A 20,201-nucleotide genomic window follows, 5' to 3' on the forward strand; every position below is an offset into this window, starting at 1 on the left:
CACGGGATCTCGCTGCCGAGACAGGCAGACGCCTCTCCTAACCTGGGCTGAAACACCCTGCTGAGATGTTCCCCATCCTCACTGCCGGCCAAGAGGGATGGTGGCAGCCAGCTGTTGCCACAAGCAGTATCTCAAGACCCCAGTGTGCTTTTGCCTATCTATTGTAATTCCCGGAAAGCAGTCCAGGCATGCTGGGCACGGCTTGGGAGTCAGGACTCCTAGCTCTGTTCCTGACTTTGCCACTCACTCCCTCCAACATCAGGAGCAAGATGCTTCTCTCCAAGGAAACAAATCTGGCTTCAGAGGAGCAGCTGGTTTGGAGGGTGAACTAATCCATGCTTAATCCAACACGTGGAGTGCCATGGACAGGCAGCGCTAGGCAGCACAAAGGGATTCTCCAACTCAGAGGAATTTGAAGCAAGGAAACTAAATGATTCCCCCAAGGGCACCCAGCAGCTCAGTGGCAAAGCACACACTTGAACTCGGGAGTTCAAGGCTGGTGTGGCAGAGTTAAACCGCTGAAGCAGCCTCAGCGAGGGGAAGGGTGAGGTTTCACCCACAAGCACCCATGGCCAGGGCTGCAGGAGGTGAGGGAGACAAAGGCCACTACAAAACACCACTGCGCTTGCTCTAGAGCTGCTCGTTTGCACGACCAGTATTGCTTCCCCCGCTGCAAGCACCCCAGGGTGAGGGAAAAGCACTGTGCTTGCAGAGGCAGGCTGCTTTCTCAGCACCGTGCCCTGGACCCACTGCCTCCCACGCTGTCCCCACCACACCAGGGCCTGGGACACCTCAGGGTTATCGCTGTGCGGGGTGGGGACACACGCATGCACCCCACCAGCCAAAGAGCCAACAACTGCCCCAGCCACCCCGCTTCTCAGCGCTGACCCCAGCCCACTGATCTTCCAGAAGCCGGTTTTAGCCGTGACACTGAGCGAGGCGCTGGGGCTGCCCCTGCCAGCTCTGGGCCAGGCAGGGAGCATCACCAACCCATGGCCTCCACTCAGCTCAGCTCATCCTTGGAAAAGGTGGTTTGGGGCCTGTCTCTCCCACCACCACATTGCCCAGAACTGTGGAAAAGGTTCAGGGCAAGCAAAGTGCCAAGCCCTGCTCAACTCTCCGAACATACCTGAGCCAGGCAGAACATGGTACAGCAGGTCCCTTCCCCTCCTCTCCAAGATACCCCTCCAGCTGGGATGTAATTTTTCCCCCCCTCAAAAGGTAGCATAAAATGGTCACAGTGTGAATGTGCTTGACCTTTTGTCTTGGACTAATCTAATTGTGTCGTCTTTGTGTAATCAGCCGGTAAAGGTCAGTGCTGTATTTAACATGGGGGCCCTTTAGGTACTGAATTTGCCTTGCAGTGAATTAACTTGATTATATTTCTTTCAAATATGTCAGAGACCAGGTCAGTTTAACCCTCTCTGTGCTGCCTGGGCCCACCCCTGTGTTTCCAATTCCAGGAGACGGCACTGAGGAACACACACACACGGCCTCCCTCCTACTGCAGCCATGGCCACCACCATCACCACCACCTCTCCCACCTTCCCAACAAGCAGTCTCAAGGGAGAGCAAGTGTGTTGGGAATCAGCTCAAAAAGTTTGCAAAACGGGACACTCTGGACCGCAGGGAGGGGTGAGATTTCAGACAACGTAGTAGGGGGAAAAAAAATCCAAAAAAGTCTCCTTTGCAAACATGAACCTGTCTCAGTGGAACGCTTCCTTACGACTCCACATTGTCACAATCAAGCAGACATTACTCAAGTCCAGACTAATGTGTCAGCTCTGCTGTTGACAGACAAGGTGTTCTCAATATCCTGCAATACATTATACATTTTAGAAAGTAAAGGTCTGTGCTGCTACCAGGGGCAGTATGTCTGAGGCCTCGAGGATGCCACTGTGTGGAGACGGGCAGCTTTTATCAGGCAGTTCAGCTCAGCTGTGCCAAGGGACTGCACAGAGGGGAAAGCAACCTCAGCTGATCCCCAGGCACACCCCTGGCCCTGAGGCAGTGGTGATGGGCTGGGCAGCCTGCCCTCATGGAGGCAGGGAGGAGAGGCTGGTGAGTCACATCCTGCAGAGGTAGATGCACAGGACATTGTCACAGGGCTCGCAGTGGAAGAAGCCCTAGGTCTGGCTTTCCTTTCTCAGCACCTGGAAGCAGGGTATAAAAACATCCCTTTGCTCTTCAAACACCTCTCTCCTTCCCAAGACTCCTGCTCCAGCCAGGGCTACTGCCTGACTCCAGGGACTTGGGCAGGTCATAGCTCATCATCTCAAGATTGCTTTCCCCACTCGCTTCCCTCTGCTGAGCAACCCTTATGGGGCCGTGTGTCTAGAATGAAAATGCCTCAGGCCTACAGCTGTGCTAGCATCACTGTTACTGCCCTAGAGCAAGCTCTCGTTACCCAAAGCCTTGCTGCTTTGGTCCATGGTGGCACCCACGTCAATCCATCTGCCTGCACGCAGGATGTGGAAAGCCCTGCTGACCCCACCTGTAGCACCAAGAACACTGTCCAGCACAGGAGACGAACCCAGAGAGCAGCGCTGGGAGTTGCGGGGGAACAGGCTGCTGTGCTCCCGTGGATGCGCATGCCTGGAGGGACAGCAGGGCGGCATCCCCAGCGCACTTGTCAGGGCATCTGCGTCGGAGACCTGAGTGCTCCCTGTTCTGCCCCCCCAACCTTCCTTCTCACCGAGTTGGGGGTCAGTGGTGCTCCTACTACATCAATGATCTGGTCCTTGGCATCTCCCTTGCCCTCCTCAATGCCAAGCCCTGCCTGGCCATCTGGATGGGTGCCTTCTGCACTGAGAGGGCCAATACTACCAGCTTTGGCCAGGGCCTCATAGCGGTGCCGTAACATCTGCAGCTCATATTCACAGTTGGCAAAGGCTTGCTTCAGCTCATAGAGCAGCACCAGGTCACTCCGCAGCTCATTGAACATCTGCACAATCTCCTCTGTGGGCATAGGGTTGAGATCTAGGGAGAAAAAGAGGTTCTGTTAAACATCCAGACCTGCAACCCTACAACAGAAGAATCTAGAAAGGTCCTGGCTGCCCATTAACTCCCACAAAGACATGCCGGAAGCCTCACTCCCATCGCACTGATCATTAGCAACCGGCATCCCTAAGGGTTGGAGACCTGAATTTCCAGGTTGTCCTTTGGCTCTGGCTAAGGACTAACAGGTGAACTTGCAAATTCCAAGACTCAGCAAGTGAAGGCTGATGGAAGATGCAGATCAGACCAGATGACTGAACCTCGCTGTCCACCAGGGCTTGGGAACAAGTCCTCACACTCTGCTGCAGAGGACAGAAGAGCTCCTGCTGTTCCCTACACCTTCACCAAAAAAGGGTGGACCGGCTGAGCTCCCTTGCCTCTCCTGTTCCTCCTCCCAGCGTAGGACTGAGGCAGAGAATTGCTCTGCTGCTGTGCTACAGACAAACTGCTTGTAGCAAGGGGGCTGGCAGACCCCCTCCCCACACCATGCATTCTGTCGCAGCCCTCACACAGGTACACAGAGCCAGGAAGACATGCATGTTCTGGAGAAGAAAAGGATGAAGCTCTGCACAGTTGTCCTGCTACACAGCAGTGGGCCCCTGTCCACAGGGCTGCCCACACGATCCCTTCCTGCTAGCACTGTGTTCACCCACACAAAGCCCAGGTGTGTTTCTCCACTCTAAGACACAGCAGGACTAGAGCACCAGGAAGCCCTCAAGATAAGTGTTTTGTAAGGCAGGAGCAGGGAGTCAGGATCCCCTCTTTACCCTCATGGAAAGTGAGTTCTAAGAAGCACTCACATCCTTCCCCAAGGCTTCTCTAGCAAGCAAAGATGGTAACTCCCTTAGTTTTAAAGCAGAAAGGGGAAACCACCCTGGTCGAGCTGCTTTCACCAGCCACAGGAGACCTTCAGAACTGCACGCAGTCTCTGAGACAACATATCAAACCATAAACCAGTTGGCCAAAAAAACTAACAAGATCTAACAGAAATCAGTGCTGGGAGCAGGCTCGGTAATCTCTTGTAAATCACCAATAAGGGGTTTTTTTCTTCTTCTTTTTTTCCTTTTCTATTTTTAAAAATCCCCCCAGCCACAGTGGGGGGAAAAGGGATCATCAGGTGTCTAATCAAGGGCACTGCATGCTGGGACCTGTAGTACCTGCAAACTGTACCCACTGCACGGAGGGCAGCAGCTAGCCATGGGCTGCACTTCTTCCCCTCTAGCTACAAGCAGGCATTGTACACGTTAAGTGAACCCTTCTTTCTGCTGCTAAGACACTGGAGTTCAAGAGTGAGGGATGTGTGTTTACTTGCCTTTCAGCAGAGATGCTCCAGATTTTCACACAGCATGCAATCTATAAAGGGGGGATGAACAGCCCCAGACACATTTTAGACTTGCCACCATGAACAGTAAATTAAGAGGAAACGAAGCTTGAAAGCAAGACAGGGCAGCCCTGAACAATGCGCGTGCCGTGGTCACTAACATACTTAGAAGTACCTCTCCTGGCAAGGCTGAGATTTGCCTTCCTAATACTGTGTTGCCTCTCTTGATGGTTATAAAGGCCCAAACAAGAGAGAAACAAAGACTCTTTTAAAACATTTTTCTACTGGGAGGGAAAAAAAAACCCACCAAAAAAACTGTGCATCTTGTTCTGGCTTTTACCCTCTCTCTTTTTTTTTTTAAACACATAAAATATTTTAAAAACCATTCACATACTGTTATTCAAGAAACTGGCTGTATTACTAGGGGAAAAAATAGCCCATCTCAAGAACAAAGGCTAGCTCTGTGTGTCTCTTTCTCTCTCGCGTGCCCCCTTTACTCACCTACTCCGAGTTCCATCAGCATCTGCTCCAGGGCTTTAATCTTCTTCTGTCCCACCGAGCTTGGCAGTTTCATCTGGAACACAAAGGTAACAGAGCCACACAGCTCAGAGATAGCCCTCACTCACAGCCGTCTAGTTCAAAAGGCAAGAGAGCTTTTCTTTTTATAGTGCAGGGGGAACAAAAAAAGAAAGGGAGAGAAAGGAAAATCAAGTGGCAAGAGAGGGAGACAGGGGCTGAAAGTTTTCAGACTAGGTCCGAGGGCAGGTATTGAAAAGCCCGGTCGTGAGGGCTTTTATTTTCTCTCTCGTGTGTGTGCAAGACACGCTGTTTTACAGTTTCCATGTGTCACTGAATTAACAACAAAAGTTCTTCTTGGCTTCAAACCCTCTCCTGCGGTGCCCAGCCCATCAAAGGGCTCATTTACACAGCGGCTAATGTGCAATGCTGCCCTACTTTATTCGCTTTAGCCGGCCTGATTAGACTCATGCGCTAACAGACTCACTTCTCCTTTTACCTGCTGAGCCCCAGACCTGTGGGATTCATTTACAGAGCAAGCTTTATAACAAAGGGGAGAGACAGAGAGAGCACAGTTACTTGACTGGCGGAAGTGTGAACACACATTTACATCGGAGCTAAGGGGCTAGGTGAGAGAGGAAGCATCAGATGTAAGCTATGAAAGGGAATTGGAGCTGGCCAGGAGAGGAAGAATGCATACACTTAGCAGGGTCCTTCCTCTGCATTCATTTGGGCTCTAGCAGGAGTGCTAGCTGCTCAGACCAAGCATTTATTAGATTACGAGCAGCACAAACGCAGCTGGCACAATATGGCAGGGAGAACAGGTTTCCAAGCCCTATGGATATATCCAAGAACGAATGAAAGCACTTTCCCCCCTCAGCAATGCTAACAGACAGACCAGGAAAGAAATTATTCCCAATACAGCAGTGTCAAAACACCTTACTGCACACAGTCATAGGCTGTCCCTCCATATCCACCCCTGGGAAGGTGAGCTCACACCTCCGCCCAGGGATCACCATCACCAGCCCAAGCTGCCCAACAGGCCACTGAACAGCCAAGAGATGAGAGCATCCTGCAGCCGTCCTGCACACCGTTCACTGGTCGATGGCCCCAACCCTGCCCAAACCAACCACGAGCCTGCCACACCGGGCTGGGAAAGGCCTGAAGGAAGAGCTATTCTTGACTCCATCTTAAAACTGGCCTCTGAGGTAAGCTCACCAGAGGGTCCCATGGTCACCTTCCTTCTCACAAGCCGCAGGTTTAAATTCCCCAAAACAGACAGCCCAATGTCAGTCTCCCAAGTTAAGCCCATCTTTTCCACAGCATTACTGCCCCCCCCAAAAATGGAACTTAATTCCTTTGAAGACAGGAGGACTGCAGGCACATACGCAAACAGTGAAAGCACTGTCCCATCAGCAGCTCCACAACCCCAATGCAGGACTGGCTGGGAAAACCTGCCTTCTTTACGACATCATTCCAGCCATGAAACCACAGAGCACCCCAAGGGAACGGCCCTTTTTATACGCTGAGAAGCACCTAGTCCATTTGCTAGATACTACCGCCACAGTTAAGACTCCAACAAAGGACCAAGAGGACTACCAGGGGAGGATTTCTAAGAAACCAACCTGATCCAGAGGATCCAAAAGGAGCATTAAGGAAAAAGGAAAAGCCACTCTCGTACAAACAGCCAGCACAGGTAAAGGCTAGGGGACACCTCTGTCCTCTTCTATACTCTGAGCGTCTTTGGCTTAGAGCTGGGGTTTCTGCACAGTACTTCAGGAACTGAATCTTTACAGCTGACCACAAAATGATTGTTTTGGCAGCCTTTCTCTGCTAAAGGTATCAGGTATTTGGATTTCAGTCAAGTCTTCGATCTAGGACCTTACTTGTGCAGAACCTTACTAAAATAGCTTTTCCCAGGAGCTCTGCTGCATAGACTGCCTGCACAGGCTGTGCTGAAAAGCACCGGGACAGGGTAGAGCTCTAAGGTAAGGGTGCCCAGAGCACTGGGACGGGAGATGGTTCTGTTTACTTGGCGGGTGCCATGCTGCAGCTAGCAGTGGGATGCCAGGGAGGGAAAGGTCACCTAGCACAGCTTAGCAGGAGACAGAATGGTTAGCCTGGAGCATCAGGAAGACGTTCCTGAGAGCAAGAAATCTTGCTCCAGAGAACTGTTATGCTCCACAAGGAATCACAGAGAACAGTTAAGATGGGCGACGTACCCAGCTCTGCCTCAGCTAGGGGATGTATGGGCTGACCCAGTCATACTGTGCCGTCCTTAACTTGTAGGACACAAAGAGTTAACACGGCCCAGCATCTCCTCATTGAAGAGCTCTGGACACACAATACTTGTGCGATTATCACAGCTCTGAGCGCCTGTCTTCACCCTTGCCCCTAACACCGACATCACAGCCTTTCTAGCTAAAGGCAGGATTGCCTTCCATTAAAACACCAGCTGGCAAAAGCATGCTGGACTTCAAGCCAGCTTCAGGAACAAAGGACAAGAAACAGGAAAAGTTCATACTTGCCTAGGCTAGGTGGACAGACAGGAGGTCTTGGTTTGATGGTTAGAGGAAGAGCACAAGCTTTTTTCCTGGGAGGCTTCTACTAGCTCAAGGAACTACTGGCAACACAAATGATTAACCTGGCAAAGCCTTCAACTGTGACGCTGTGTATGTCCTGCTCACGTCCCACAGGAGTCTGCTCAATGAATACTGAGCCAAGGTCTTCACAGACCCTCCTGAAGATTAGAGGATGGAGCAGGGAGAGGCAGGGCAAATTAATTAACTTCAAAGAAAGGGACACGAGATGCTCAGAAGGAGTGGGGCTGTGAGTTTATTTTAAAAACACATCAATTAAGCTTCCTTTTAATTCAGGCAGAAGTATCTGGCCTGCAAACAGGAAGGCTTCATTGGTTTCTCAAAGCAAGAGTATATTTTAATTTTACCATCATTAAGAAAATGTTATGATTTATGTGGCTGCTGTCGGACTAATATCTTTAGAATTTAGCTGGCTAAGCCAATTCATCTCTAAGACTGATGAAGGCTGATTGCTCTCTATGCAAAATGTATTAAAACTAAATGAGCAGTCTATTACTCAAATGCTGCTGATAATCTGTTAGCCAGGGTCCGTTAGCTGGGCTGCCTTGTTGCGGGAGAGAAGCCTTCATGCCCTGTACAGCTCTCATAAGCCCAAACTTACTTCAGCAAGCCCTTCTTTGTTTCGATCTTTTAAGTGGATGTCCAGAGAGACACCAGAGTGCTGGAAGTGGCCTATCACCTGCCCTCGTTCCCAAGGAACGAGGTAATCTGCAGGGACCACAAGTCCCAGCCAACAGCAACACAGAACAACTCTCTGGCTGGAGATGCGTGCGCTGTGATGTGTGGTTTCTGCAGGTCACACCTCTGCGTTCATGAAAACACCACTCAGGGCAATCTCGTCACTTACACCATGGCTCCTGGGATGTTCTTGGTGTTGTCATGGATTGAGTCCTCCACAGGGGCTGGGGAAAATTATGTTCCCTGGAGAACTCCAGTGAGCAACCACAGCTTCTGAGGTGAATGGCATTTGCCCTTTTCTTTCCTTCCTTATACTAGACTATTATTGTTATTTATTATCTTTAAAGTCCCCATATAATAATAATACCTGGGAAACAGATTGCTCCCGTCAGAAAACTGATTAGCCGGGATTTTTGAGGTTACTATATTTTGGATGCTCTTCTCCTTTGACAGCCTCTCCCTACAGCCCTCTTTGCAACACCAGCCTGTGCTTATAATTACACCAACGTCGCTTTTGATTTAAGAACTGTAATCCTTTGTCCTTGCTATAAACAACCTGCATTAAACACATGAACTGCATGTACCAAGAGAAAAATAAATAAAGGGCTACAGAAAATTGTGCGAATCAACACCATAAAGCCACAGTACCAGAGTCTACCTACGCAGAGAGGAGCCTTGCCCGACCCTGGGACGCACAGTCCCTGCTGGCCCTGCGCTCGGCTGGAGAGGCAGGCACTGACCCAGCCTGCTCTCCCCTGAAGGAGGAAGGCATTACTCGGGAATTGGGCCATGCATCTTAAAGAGATGAACAGAGCATCCACCGCACTTTCACAGCAGGGGCTAAGGAGAGTGGGGGGTGGCCCCGAGCAGTTCAATTTCTATACAGGGTCTCACTGTGGAATGCCCTTGAGGTTTTGAATGATACAAGATTTTTATTTAATGTTTGAGACATTCTGCCAACAAAACCTTGCTAATTCACACTAATGACTAGGAGACCTGCTGCAAATTAATTGCTAATTGGCAAAATTCATTAAATGAACAAACATGATAAGAAATAACTGAAGATATAGCCTCTCCAAACACACTTGGTTCATTTATTTTTGTGTGCCATTCAGTTTTCATGATTCATGCTAATACTTTTTAGCATAGTTGCAAATGTATTTGAGTATATCTTGGAGGAGTAACAAAGTCTAAGTAATAGCAGAGCTTGCAACACAGTCCCGTTATGTCTTAAAGCACCACCAGCTGGCCGGGAGACCCTGTCCAGGGGATATACACTGGGACCGCGCACTGCACATAGGAATGGAAGAGGTCTGCAGAATCTACAGATTCAGCCAGGTCCCACATGTGATTGTATCTATATGGTCATCTTAAATGTCCTGCTCTCAATTTATCGCTTTCTTCATCAACACTCCACTTCTGGTGCTCTCAACTTACAAACAAACAAACAAAAATAACACCACTTTTGTGCTGAAACCTTTTGTTTGGCCTATCGCCAAAATACAAGGGTTTTAAAATTACTCAATTGCTATTTGGATATTTCACATGTACCCTCCCTGCTGATACACTTCATTTTAATTCAATTTTGAGACAATCTGTTCCATAAACTCAATTTTCCCCAAACCTAGACAATATGACTGTCCTAAAACCGCTAATCGTACGAACTCTATACATCTGGCCTGTGTCTTTACAGTTATAAACTGTGGGTTTATACACCAGCATTGTTGTTCAGCACCATAATACATCTCACTGACATTGAAAACTACCTTTTTCATGGATTTCAGCAGCAAGAAAACTTTTTCATTAGGCACTTTCTTCATGAATATCTTTAGAGTACTGAATTGCTTAGAGGGTTTCCAGGAAGGAGTGCTAAAGTTTCAGATGAATAATGTTTTTTGCATTTTCTGTCTGAAGGTCAACCTTTCCTCGGCTGCATGGCTCTACTCTGCAGGAACAGAGAGCCTCCACTCCTGCACAGTTTTAAGACTCAAGGAAGGAAAGACCCATATTAAGTACTTTAATCTTAGAGCTCTGGAATTTAAAAAACCCCAACAGAGAAATTCAATTTGGGATCTGAACATGCACATTTCTGGAAATTTGAAGTGATTAACTGCTCAGAACTAAAGTGCTACAATGGAAGGCGGACAAGCAATTGCAATGGATATATGCAGAAGTTAGAAAAGTCTGAAATTGCACAGGTATTCTCTGCCTCAATGAACATACAGGCTTCCCCCCCCCTCCCCCCTCAGCTTACAGCCAATGTCTTATGTCAGTGTCTGCTGATCTGCCAGACTAAGATTTTAACGGTCACACCACTATGCCATCTCTAATATGCTATGGAACACATGAAACCTACAGTGATCACTCTGAGATGGCACATGACCATCTACTTGCGCCATCAATGAGGCTTACTGCTAAATAAATCAATCTTTTAAGAACAACCGCATTTCTATATTAACTTATGTAAATGTTTATTTCATGGGGTTTTTTAGACTAAAGTTAGATGTATCTCACAAATTCCCAAATCAATTGTGCAAAAATATGAATTCTGTGCTTTAATCCTCCTAGTAAATTAAACCGGTTTTACTTGTTAGAGGAACATACCAAGCCTTGTCAAGGATGAGGGCAGCTAACAGATCCTGTAGAAGCACAGCACACTCAGGCATATGGCAAAGTAGCAGCTTACTGATCCTATAAACATTAATGCTTCATTATGCATCTATAGAACTGATTCAAGAAGTAAAAGCTAAGAGATACTTCCTACAGAAACCAAAGGTCCTGGAGCATCAATGTCTCAGCATGATGGTTCTTCACCAGTGCAGGTTACAAGGCCTTCAAGGTTTTTATACCTTCCCACCCTTTCACCCCCTAGGAAGGGCATACAGATTGCTTTGACCCGGCATAAGCAGCCTAAAATGAGAGTGACTTGAAATCCACGCAAATGATGGCTGATGAACTGGAAAGAGTCAATTTTCTCCCAATTTGACATACAGGTTGTGACAAGAAACAAGACACCTGAGAAGGCAAGAAGAACTTACACCTTGCCAGGATGGCCTGCCATTTAGAAGATGGTCATCTTCTAGCAAGCACAGTATTATCTGCCACTTACCCATCCTGAGATTTCCTTGCCCTTAATAAATTTTGCTTTAAATGTAGTGCATGCCTGTAAAACAAATGCGAAAGGACTACAGGAAGTGTTTGTGTAGGGGAAAATACAAAATACATGGTGCAGAAGAAAGAACTGCACAGGACATTTTCACTGGGGAGTGTTTTCTGTTAAAAACACATTACCAGTATGACACTATACTATTTTTCTTTAGGAGATCTGCAGATTCACAGATAGCCCTACCCCTGCCTCTCACTACAGGCACAGAAACCAAGCTGAGACCTGTAGAGGTGGCTGCAGGAAACCTAACCAAACGCAGAGCACAGAGCACGCTACAGCCACAGGGGGTCCCTAAGGCAGGCCACAGGAGAGGGGACTCCAACGAGTTTCACCAGTACAACATTATGTAAACTTCCAGATCAGACACAAATCCAAGAAATGGCAGCAAAACACACATCTAGTCTTGAATTGACGTTGCCTTTCTCTTAAATAATTCAAATGAAACTACACTTACACAAATAAAAAAAAAATGCAGTGACTAATTACACACTGATCATTATATTGGTTACGCTAACGAAACAAAAAAGTAATATATGCGGTGCTCTGCACAAGTTACATACAATCAGATTACTTGACAAATGACACCTAAGACTGTCACTGTGGGCACACAAAGGTAGTAAAAGCTTGTCAAATCGGTCCAGGACTTGCAAACAGTCCCTGAGGCCTTGTAATGCAGAGATTCTGGTTCCTGATGATCCAACAGAAGCAGCAACACAGGGTATCCCTTCCAGAACTGTAAGTTATTTTAAAAGTCCCCATTACTGTACCCAGAGTGCTCTCTTCATACCCAAAAGCCTACTAAGGCTCTCCCACACCAAAGAACTCCACAAAAAAGGTGACGGATGCATTTTCCATCAGCAGTTTAACATAACTGCCTTTCATTCTAGCTAAGAATGAGAATGGAGGTAGAGAAGTGTTGGATTCACCTTCTCGATCCATTCACGATTTTGCATCCTTTGCTGTTCTCTTTAAAAATAAATACTCCAATATTTTCATCTTATTTCATTCTCTACAGGCAGGAGTTTGATTAAGAAATGCACCAGCACTCTCTTGGCCCTAATTAAAGGGCATGTAATACAACAAATAGATGGCAATAGCACAACATGAATTCGATCCAGCCTGCTTCATTTGTTCATAACTTTTATGAATTTTTATTTATTTAAGAAATGAGACTACTACTTTCCCTTCCACACCTCTGTCAGGCTCCCCATGGAAATTACACTCATCCACTCTCTTAGAGTGCAAAACACAACTTTGCTAATGAAAAATTGCTAGCAGAAGCAACAAGCACATCCCAGCTAACTAATCCATGGAATGTTCAGATCTGGAAACATAAACTTCCCTACCTAATAAGGGTATGCTGATCTCCATCAGATTGATGCCGGGATGCCTTCAAGTGCAATCAATACAAAACAAATAAATAATTAATTGCTCCAAGTAATTAAATTTATCAAATCCAAATAAAAATAACTGATATTTTATGGAACTGCTTCCAAAGCTAAACCTCTGAAGGGACACTATTGATCACAGGAGGACAGACAGATGTTTCACATGTTCACAGCCGATGAGGTCTGGGTTTGCATTAATGACAGGGAAGGAACAGAGCCAACAGCCTCCAATGCAGAGTAAACAGACTGCGTGCTTGGCCATTTAATTGCAGGTCAGATCAAATATGACAAATAAACATGTCTAAACAGATACATAAAGCCCCATCTTCCTCTAGAAATTTCAGTCACCTTGGAGCTGTAGTAAGCACTCAGTTCCCACGCCAAGAAAAAAAAAAATGGAAGTCACACACACACGCACATCACATTCCCCCCACAAACACAGCAAATTCTTACTCATTAATCAGTGCTAAAAAAAAAAATGAGATAGTAAATATTTAAAAGCTGGTGCGTATGAATATTTGAATCAGCAGGTACTAAAACCGTACTTGTATTTTTCCTTTCTCTACTTCTCTAATTGGTCCAACTGGCAAATTGTCTACAAGATCGCAGTTAGCAGATGAAGCCAGGCTGCTGGCTGGAAGCCTTTTCTGAGGGGAAGTGGCTGGATGTGAATGATGTAAGCTGGAGCATCCCTCAGTCCCTTCTGCGGACTAAGATCTCTACAAACTCCTTGTTATCCCAGAGTTTTGTTTTGTTTCCAGATGAGACATCACTCAATTGATTCTCTTCCAGTTCTTTTGTTTTCAAAGCCATGACAACAGAGCAACGACACACAACTTATACCTCAACAGGCAGGAGTGGGGACAAACATCTACCCTTTTCCATCCGTCACCTTCCTTCTTAAAAGCACTACTGCAGCAATTCAACAGCATTAAAGAAATCGTAACTTAAAATTTGCAGATAAGGCTGAGAGAGAAGGTGTGCAACTTAAAACACACTGAAAAGATGTCAACTATGTGAACGTCAACTGCTCTGAACACAATAAAGTCAAATACAAAGGTTAAACTTAAAGCTGAACACAACATGATACAGAAACACTGTAGTGAATTCAAAACTGTTCTGGGATAGAGCTAATTTTCTTAGTAGCTGGTGCAGTGCTGTGGTTTGGATTTGGCGTGAGAACAATGCCAATAACACACTGATATTTTTAGCTGTTGTTCGGTAATGTTTATACTAAGTCGAGGACTCTTCATTTTCTCAGACCTTGCCAGCAAGAAGGCTGGAGGGGCACAAGAAATTGGGAGGGGACACAGCCGGGACAGCTGACCTGAATTAGCCAAAGGGGTATTCCATACCCCAGAATGTTGTGCTTGGTATATAAACTGGGGGGAGTTGGCCAGCACCTATTGATGGCTGCACAGGGACTGGCTGGGCATCACTCGGTGGGTGGTGAGCAATTGTACTGTGCATCACGTTTTTTCTCCCTCCACTTTGGATTCTATTCCCCTCCCCTTCTACCTCCTCTTCATTATAATTGTTATTATTAGTAGTATTGTTTGGGGTTTTTTTTCCTATTTTTATTGTAAGTATTACATTGTTCTTATCTTAACCCACAAGTTTTACATTCTGATTCTGCTCCCCATCCCAGGGCGGGGGAAGTAAGCAAGCAGCTGCATGGTACTTCAGTTCTGGCTGGGGTTAAACCACTACACCAACTCAGCTCTGCCCTACAGAAGCAAGACAATGCCTGGATCACAAACGTGGTTGTTGGTTTGTCTGGGTCCTGGAAAAGATTCAAGTTCAACAAATCCCATTTTCCTTTCCTTCAAGCAGACCCTCAGCAAAGCTTTCCTTCCTCATAGCTCCCTGCTTTCCCTTTAGTCTCTTCCTCTCCTTTCCCTGTACAAATTCCATACCCATCTCTCATTTCCTCTGGCTCTTTGGCTGTCTGCCCTCCCAGCTGAGCCGACTTGGTATAACAGGAAGTTTTCCAGAAGTAATGCTTAGGATTAATAATACATTTCTTGTGTTATTTTCGTAACAGTTTTACTAACACCAAAGGCAAAGGTCTAAAGCTCCTTTTTGAGAAACTGAAACACGAAAGGCTTACCCCCCTTCCAAAACATCTGCTACTGCCTCCTGTTCTCAGTGGCACCAAGGCAATACACCGCCTTGAATTAAGATGAAGCTTTTCATAATGCCCAGCTTCCTACTGCCTTAGAGAAACTTGCAGTCTGTGCTGTCAGGAGACAGAGGGGAAATCCCATGCAGAGCAAGGGCACAGGGGCTATGGCCTTCTTTGCCTGTGGGCAAAGTCCCATGGAGAACAATGGGAGACTGAAGCCACTGTGATAGAAGGCAGCTTGTTGAACTCACTGGAGATTACTCTTCAGCATCTGCTGAAGGAGAAACTTTCAGTTATGAAGAATAATGGCCGTAAGTGACCATTAATCCGGGGGGTGGGGGGGTGGGGGTTAAGTCTTAAAATTCAGCCTGCATATAAGATTTTGTAAGCTTTAACGATGGAGAATTTGAAAAGCCAGGGCTATTGTCATAAAAACTACTGGGAACAAATTAAGTTGAATACAGATTGCTAACTTTTTCTTCAAGGACTCATTCCTATAAATTAATTTTAACTCAGTCTAATTGAAAATCCTCAGAAAAAAAAAAAATCACCTCTCTAATCAAAGAGTAAGTGCTATTATCCTGGGGATGTTATGGTACATTTTTCACATGTGACAGAGGTTGAGTCCCTGATCTCAGTGCAAAATCCAACTCCACCTGCCTATGAAGGCATAAAGCACAGTAGCAAAGTACAAAATAAAGGAGGACAATAGAAGCCTTTAGGTAAGGAACCCTTTAGGTCCTCAGGCAAAAGAATTTACTGCAGGACGTCACAAACCTTTAGAAATCATTTTCCAATGTGCCCAGGGCAAAACATCTTATGCTGGATGTTGCCAGAGTACAAGTTTCCAGCACAGCATCCCAGTTCCACACTTAGTCCTAGTTGGCTCCCACCCTTATCAATTCCATACCACTGGCACATAGAGGGTTTGCCATATAAATCCCACAAGAAAAATAATTCAGATTAGTATGGACTGTCAACTCTATACCACTTAGCACTTCAGCATCTCTTACCAGTTCAAAAGGCCCATACTGACCTAGCGTAATTAATTCTCCCTATTATCACCCATATGGGAAGCAAGTGAGTCTATTAGCTCCCGTTTTAAAAACAGGGACAATTTGGAACAAGGAAGCCCGGTGACTGGCTAAAAGCCACAAATTAATTCATTCTGCTGAGTTGGAAGCAGGTTTCACATTTCCAAGCAACAAAGTGTTGTTCTTTCACCTAGATCAGTGATTTGCAATCTGTTTCAATTCGCATACCACTGGTACTTCTAGTAACAGTATTTATCTGCTTAAAAATTTCAATAGAAACAGGAAGTTGCTCTAGGTCATCCCAGGGGCTTGGATACTGCAGGCTGAAAGTTGCTTAATCAGACTGACATGCCTCAGCTTATCACTGCATTTTGTGATGTTAAAGAGAATAGGAAGAAGTATGTAGCACCCATTTTCACAAAGGCCAGGAGCTGAATTGCCTTTTTGGCACATGAAAAGGCTGCTGGCTTTGCCACATTGTTCCATCACTGAAAGGTCATTGTCAGTTTCTCTTCCAGAGAGGGTAAAAAAAAATAAAGATCAACCATCATGTATTAGTTTTCAAAATCCAAATCAATCTCCATAAATTTTCTTAGTGCAGAACACACCTGCCACGTCTCCACAGATCTCAACACACTCATTGCAGTCTTGCCTGTCCCTTGCCTGTGACTTTCCCAAGGCTGTAGCCCTTCACTCAAACAGGTAGCTTGCAGACAGTGGCACCTGTACACTAAAGGGGTTCCCCAGCAGTGACCTTGCTGAGGCATACTACCTCTAACGTGCACATGCACCCATACACCAAAGCAACGTGATCCCAAACACATTTCTATTAACAGCCCCAGGGTGTTCCCAGAAAGATCTGAAACTATTTTGACATCAAAAGAACATCCCATAAAACAGTCTTTAAAAGTGACCTAGAAAATTACTATGCCGAGTGAGGGTGCCAGGCAAGGAACCTATTTCTCCACCTTTGCTACAATAGAGCAACTGAAGATTATTTTATTTGGCTAGGGGAAAAAAAAGCACTTGTACTGGGCAAACAGGATTTTGCTATCAAAACCCCTCTGAAAACATTCAGTCGGCCAGGCAGGTTAATACTTGGTATCCCAAAACCTGTCACTAAGAGACAGGTATTAAGTCTTGCTGATAAAACAGCAACAAAGTTCTCAGGGATATGTGTGCAACAGAATGAACAAAAGGGCTTTTCCCCATAATATTTTCTGAAGATAATGGAAATAGGAAAGCTAAAAATTGTATGTGTTTGTGTCTGTGTCTTTTTTCCAAGACACAACCCGAACACCCAGTTCTTAAAAGCACCTCTCACCTATTAACACACATGTGCTGCGAGGCCTGTTTGTCTGTGAGCTCTGTTTGGACTAGACCAGCTCCATTTGGGTCTGTCACATGTGTCCTAATAGCAGAACGGGCACACAAGTAACAAACAACAGCAAGTCCAGGTGCCCCTGCAAGGCGATGAGCTGGCTTTCACAGAGCCAACATTCCAGGTTTCTGAGTCTCCACATTTATGGGATTCCTTTCTTATTTTAGAGGCAAAAACTTGCCTTTCCTTAGCTATAAAAGGAGAACAGATGAGGAGACAGACAAGCAGACTGAAAGATATTAACAGAGGTCCCAAGGGACCAGGACAACCACCTACCCTCTGGCTTCGCAGTGTGACACCTGCAGATTTGAAGTCAGGAAACTTGATGCCAGCAGTCTCAGGAACAGCCTGAAAGAGATTGAAACAGGATGTGTTGATGCAGGAAACACAAGAAATGCAAGATTTCATATAGAGGCTATCTGAAGGGGAAACCGTTTCCTATGACAGAGAACCACCTGCCATGGCCACATGTCAGAGCTGAGGCAAGAGGAAAATCCCAAGCAATGGGATTCAATGGGAAAATCCCAAGCACTTCACTGAGAAAAATACTCCAGTTTAAGGTATCTTTGGAGAGTTCAAACATTTTTGTTTGGTTGGTTTAAATGCACTGCTCTACACAAAGCCTTACACCCACCCATACAAGCAGAAAACCCTAACCCTAAATGGTACTCCTTATGCTAACATATGCATATTTGCACAATATCATCCTTATCTAACTTAGGCCCATTTCACTGATCAAAACAGCTCAGGACTTCACTAAATCTTGGCTTTTGACTGCAAGTCCTCTAAGGAACAAGCTGAGAAACCTCTGATCTGTACAGACATGAGCCCACTAATGAGGATGTAAGGACTGCACCCCTCCAGGGAGGCCTGCTGTTTATACATGTTTTGCCATTTGTCCACTCGTTAGACAGTTTTCTTTCTTCCCCACTTCAAATTTTAAGCATAGCAATACAAGGCAGCGAACTTCTAAAGCTGCTGCTGCTAGGCAATACAGCATTTAGTTGCATTTCAACAAAATAGAAAAAAAATGCAATCCCTTAAAAATCTCTGCTGCTGTGCAAAGCACAAGGTGAGCAAACTTTTCAATGATTAAACCAAGATGTCTGCAGGGCCCTGTGCACTGAATGGTGTGGGGTCCACTGAATGGGTCAGTGATACTCATGATTCGTTCTAAGAATAGCCACAGTCTCTGCAAAACACATGTTCAATCACACTTTTCCAAAAGGAAGAGTCACTTCAAATCCCCCAGTTTCTTTGGAGATGATGTTTGCCTTGCTGCTCCCACATTTCTCTGCAGAGAGGCTCTGCAGCTTGCTCTCTGTTCATTTCAGACAGGGCTGAGACAATCAGGACTGCCCCAAGATCATAAGAGATACTGAAGGACAGTGACTCAAGTTCCCTGCCAATGACTCTCATATCTCTGTGTCTTGGTCTTGAGGCAGCACCTTGCAAACCGTTCTGCATGACCAGGCATTAAGATTTTTTTCAGTTCTCTGATCAGTCCAATAAATAGGGGCCCCAGGAAGAGATTTCTAAACATGATCATGGTGAAAAAAGTATTCTGTAAATACCAACAGGGCTCATGAACTTGTAGGGATCACGTCAATCTTTGGTAGGATGTAGCCTCCCTGATTGGATTATTAGAGACAAAGGCGGCTACAATCAAAAACCAATCCTCTCTGCTTCCTTTGGATGAAGGCTGGCTTTCAGACTTCCTGAACTCTGCCCCCCAGTCTGTTGGTGAACAGCCTGACACAAGCAGTGAGGGTAAATCAGCATCGTTGGCTTAGCCGAGACAACTCTGACTGCACTCAGCGCATAAGCAATTAAATGGGTTCTTTTGCCTTGCGTGCCTGTACATGCTGTAAACGCTTCAACCTCAATTGACTCTTTGGTAAATGATTTTCCTTTGTTGAAATGATGCTGATGCAGCTCCCGATTCAAATTCTTAGTTAAAATGCATTTTTTTTCTTAACATTTCCCAGCTATAGTTGGTAATTGACTCCTAATGGACTCTGTCATGGTTGAAATGATGCTAGTGCAACAATAGAAACTGCTTCTCTGCCCACCCTGGCATGCCTATCCGCTATATGCCTGCAGACAGGCACCAGCCAACATTTAGGGCTGAATTCCCTCACCTTGGCATCCTCAGCACCTTTCCAGCTCCATTCTCCATCACCACCCTTTTTTCATTATCACCAAAAACTAGCTGCTTTCTTTAGAGGGATATATGCCAGCCATGGCTGAGCTTTACCAGACCAACCCTCAAGGGAATTTAATGCACAAGGTGCCCAGTGATATTATATTAATTACACAGAGGGGCTGGGGGGGGGGGGGGAACCAAAACAATGTTAAGGAAGTTGTGGCCATTAGGCACACTTCATCAAGCAATAACTGTCTAGCATTCACTGCTTCCCTCCCCTCCCTGCACAGACCCTTCTGGAGGACAATGATATCAGTGCACTCTGTTCACAAGGTGGAGGGACAGGAATTCCCAGGCACTCACTGGGAACATCTGAGATTTTTTAACAGCTGTTTCCTGCTGAAGGTATTGAATTTAGTTCAGTCCATGCTGTCCTCTTTCCATTAAGGGAAACTGAGGTAACATCAAATGTGAATTGAAACCTGTGTTCTGGGCTCCTAGACTTTAGCTCGGCTCAGGCAGAAATAAGAAGCAAAAGCTTCCAGAACACAAGAGTCCCATGGCAAGGCTGCTCTGATCACAGATGAGGATCAGGAGAGGGGCATGTACTGAGCCTGGGGAAATGCTGCCGAGACCCAGGAGTGGGGAAGGAAAGGGAAACCTGGACTAGAAAAAGAAGGCAGGTGAAAGACAACAGGTTTGTTGGGACAACCCTGCATAGCAGTACCAGAATACACTTGGGAGAAGCAGGGAGACAGATGCTTCTCCCTGCCATGAGGCATGAACGGCTGGCATCATTTCATCCTGTTTCTCAAAGGGGGAAAGGGAAACAGGATTAAACCAGCATTT

General features: G+C 46.0%; 1 protein-coding gene across 5 annotated transcripts in view; it reads right to left on the minus strand.

Moving 5' to 3' along the window:
• The window catches only part of DMAP1 (DNA methyltransferase 1 associated protein 1), a 37,322-nt gene that overhangs the window by 5,554 nt on the left and 11,567 nt on the right, over nt 1-20,201 (minus strand). For 4 of the 5 annotated variants that reach the window (XM_080406155.1, XM_080406154.1, XM_080406153.1 and 1 more), the window contains 3 exons: nt 17,483-17,554; nt 4,820-4,892; nt 1,767-2,979 (listed from right to left, as the gene is read on the minus strand). In XM_080406155.1, the coding sequence (XP_080262281.1) occupies nt 2,633-2,979; nt 4,820-4,892; nt 17,483-17,554 (492 nt within the window). In that variant the 3' untranslated portion in view covers nt 1,767-2,632. Of the gene's footprint in view, nt 1-1,766; nt 2,980-4,819; nt 4,893-17,482; nt 17,555-20,201 lie in introns of those variants that run through there. The other variant, XM_080406157.1, reaches the window with a different exon arrangement.

Source organism: Falco punctatus (genome assembly GCF_963210335.1).
Source record: "Falco punctatus genome assembly, chromosome: 11".
Lineage (NCBI taxonomy): Eukaryota > Metazoa > Chordata > Aves > Falconiformes > Falconidae > Falco > Falco punctatus.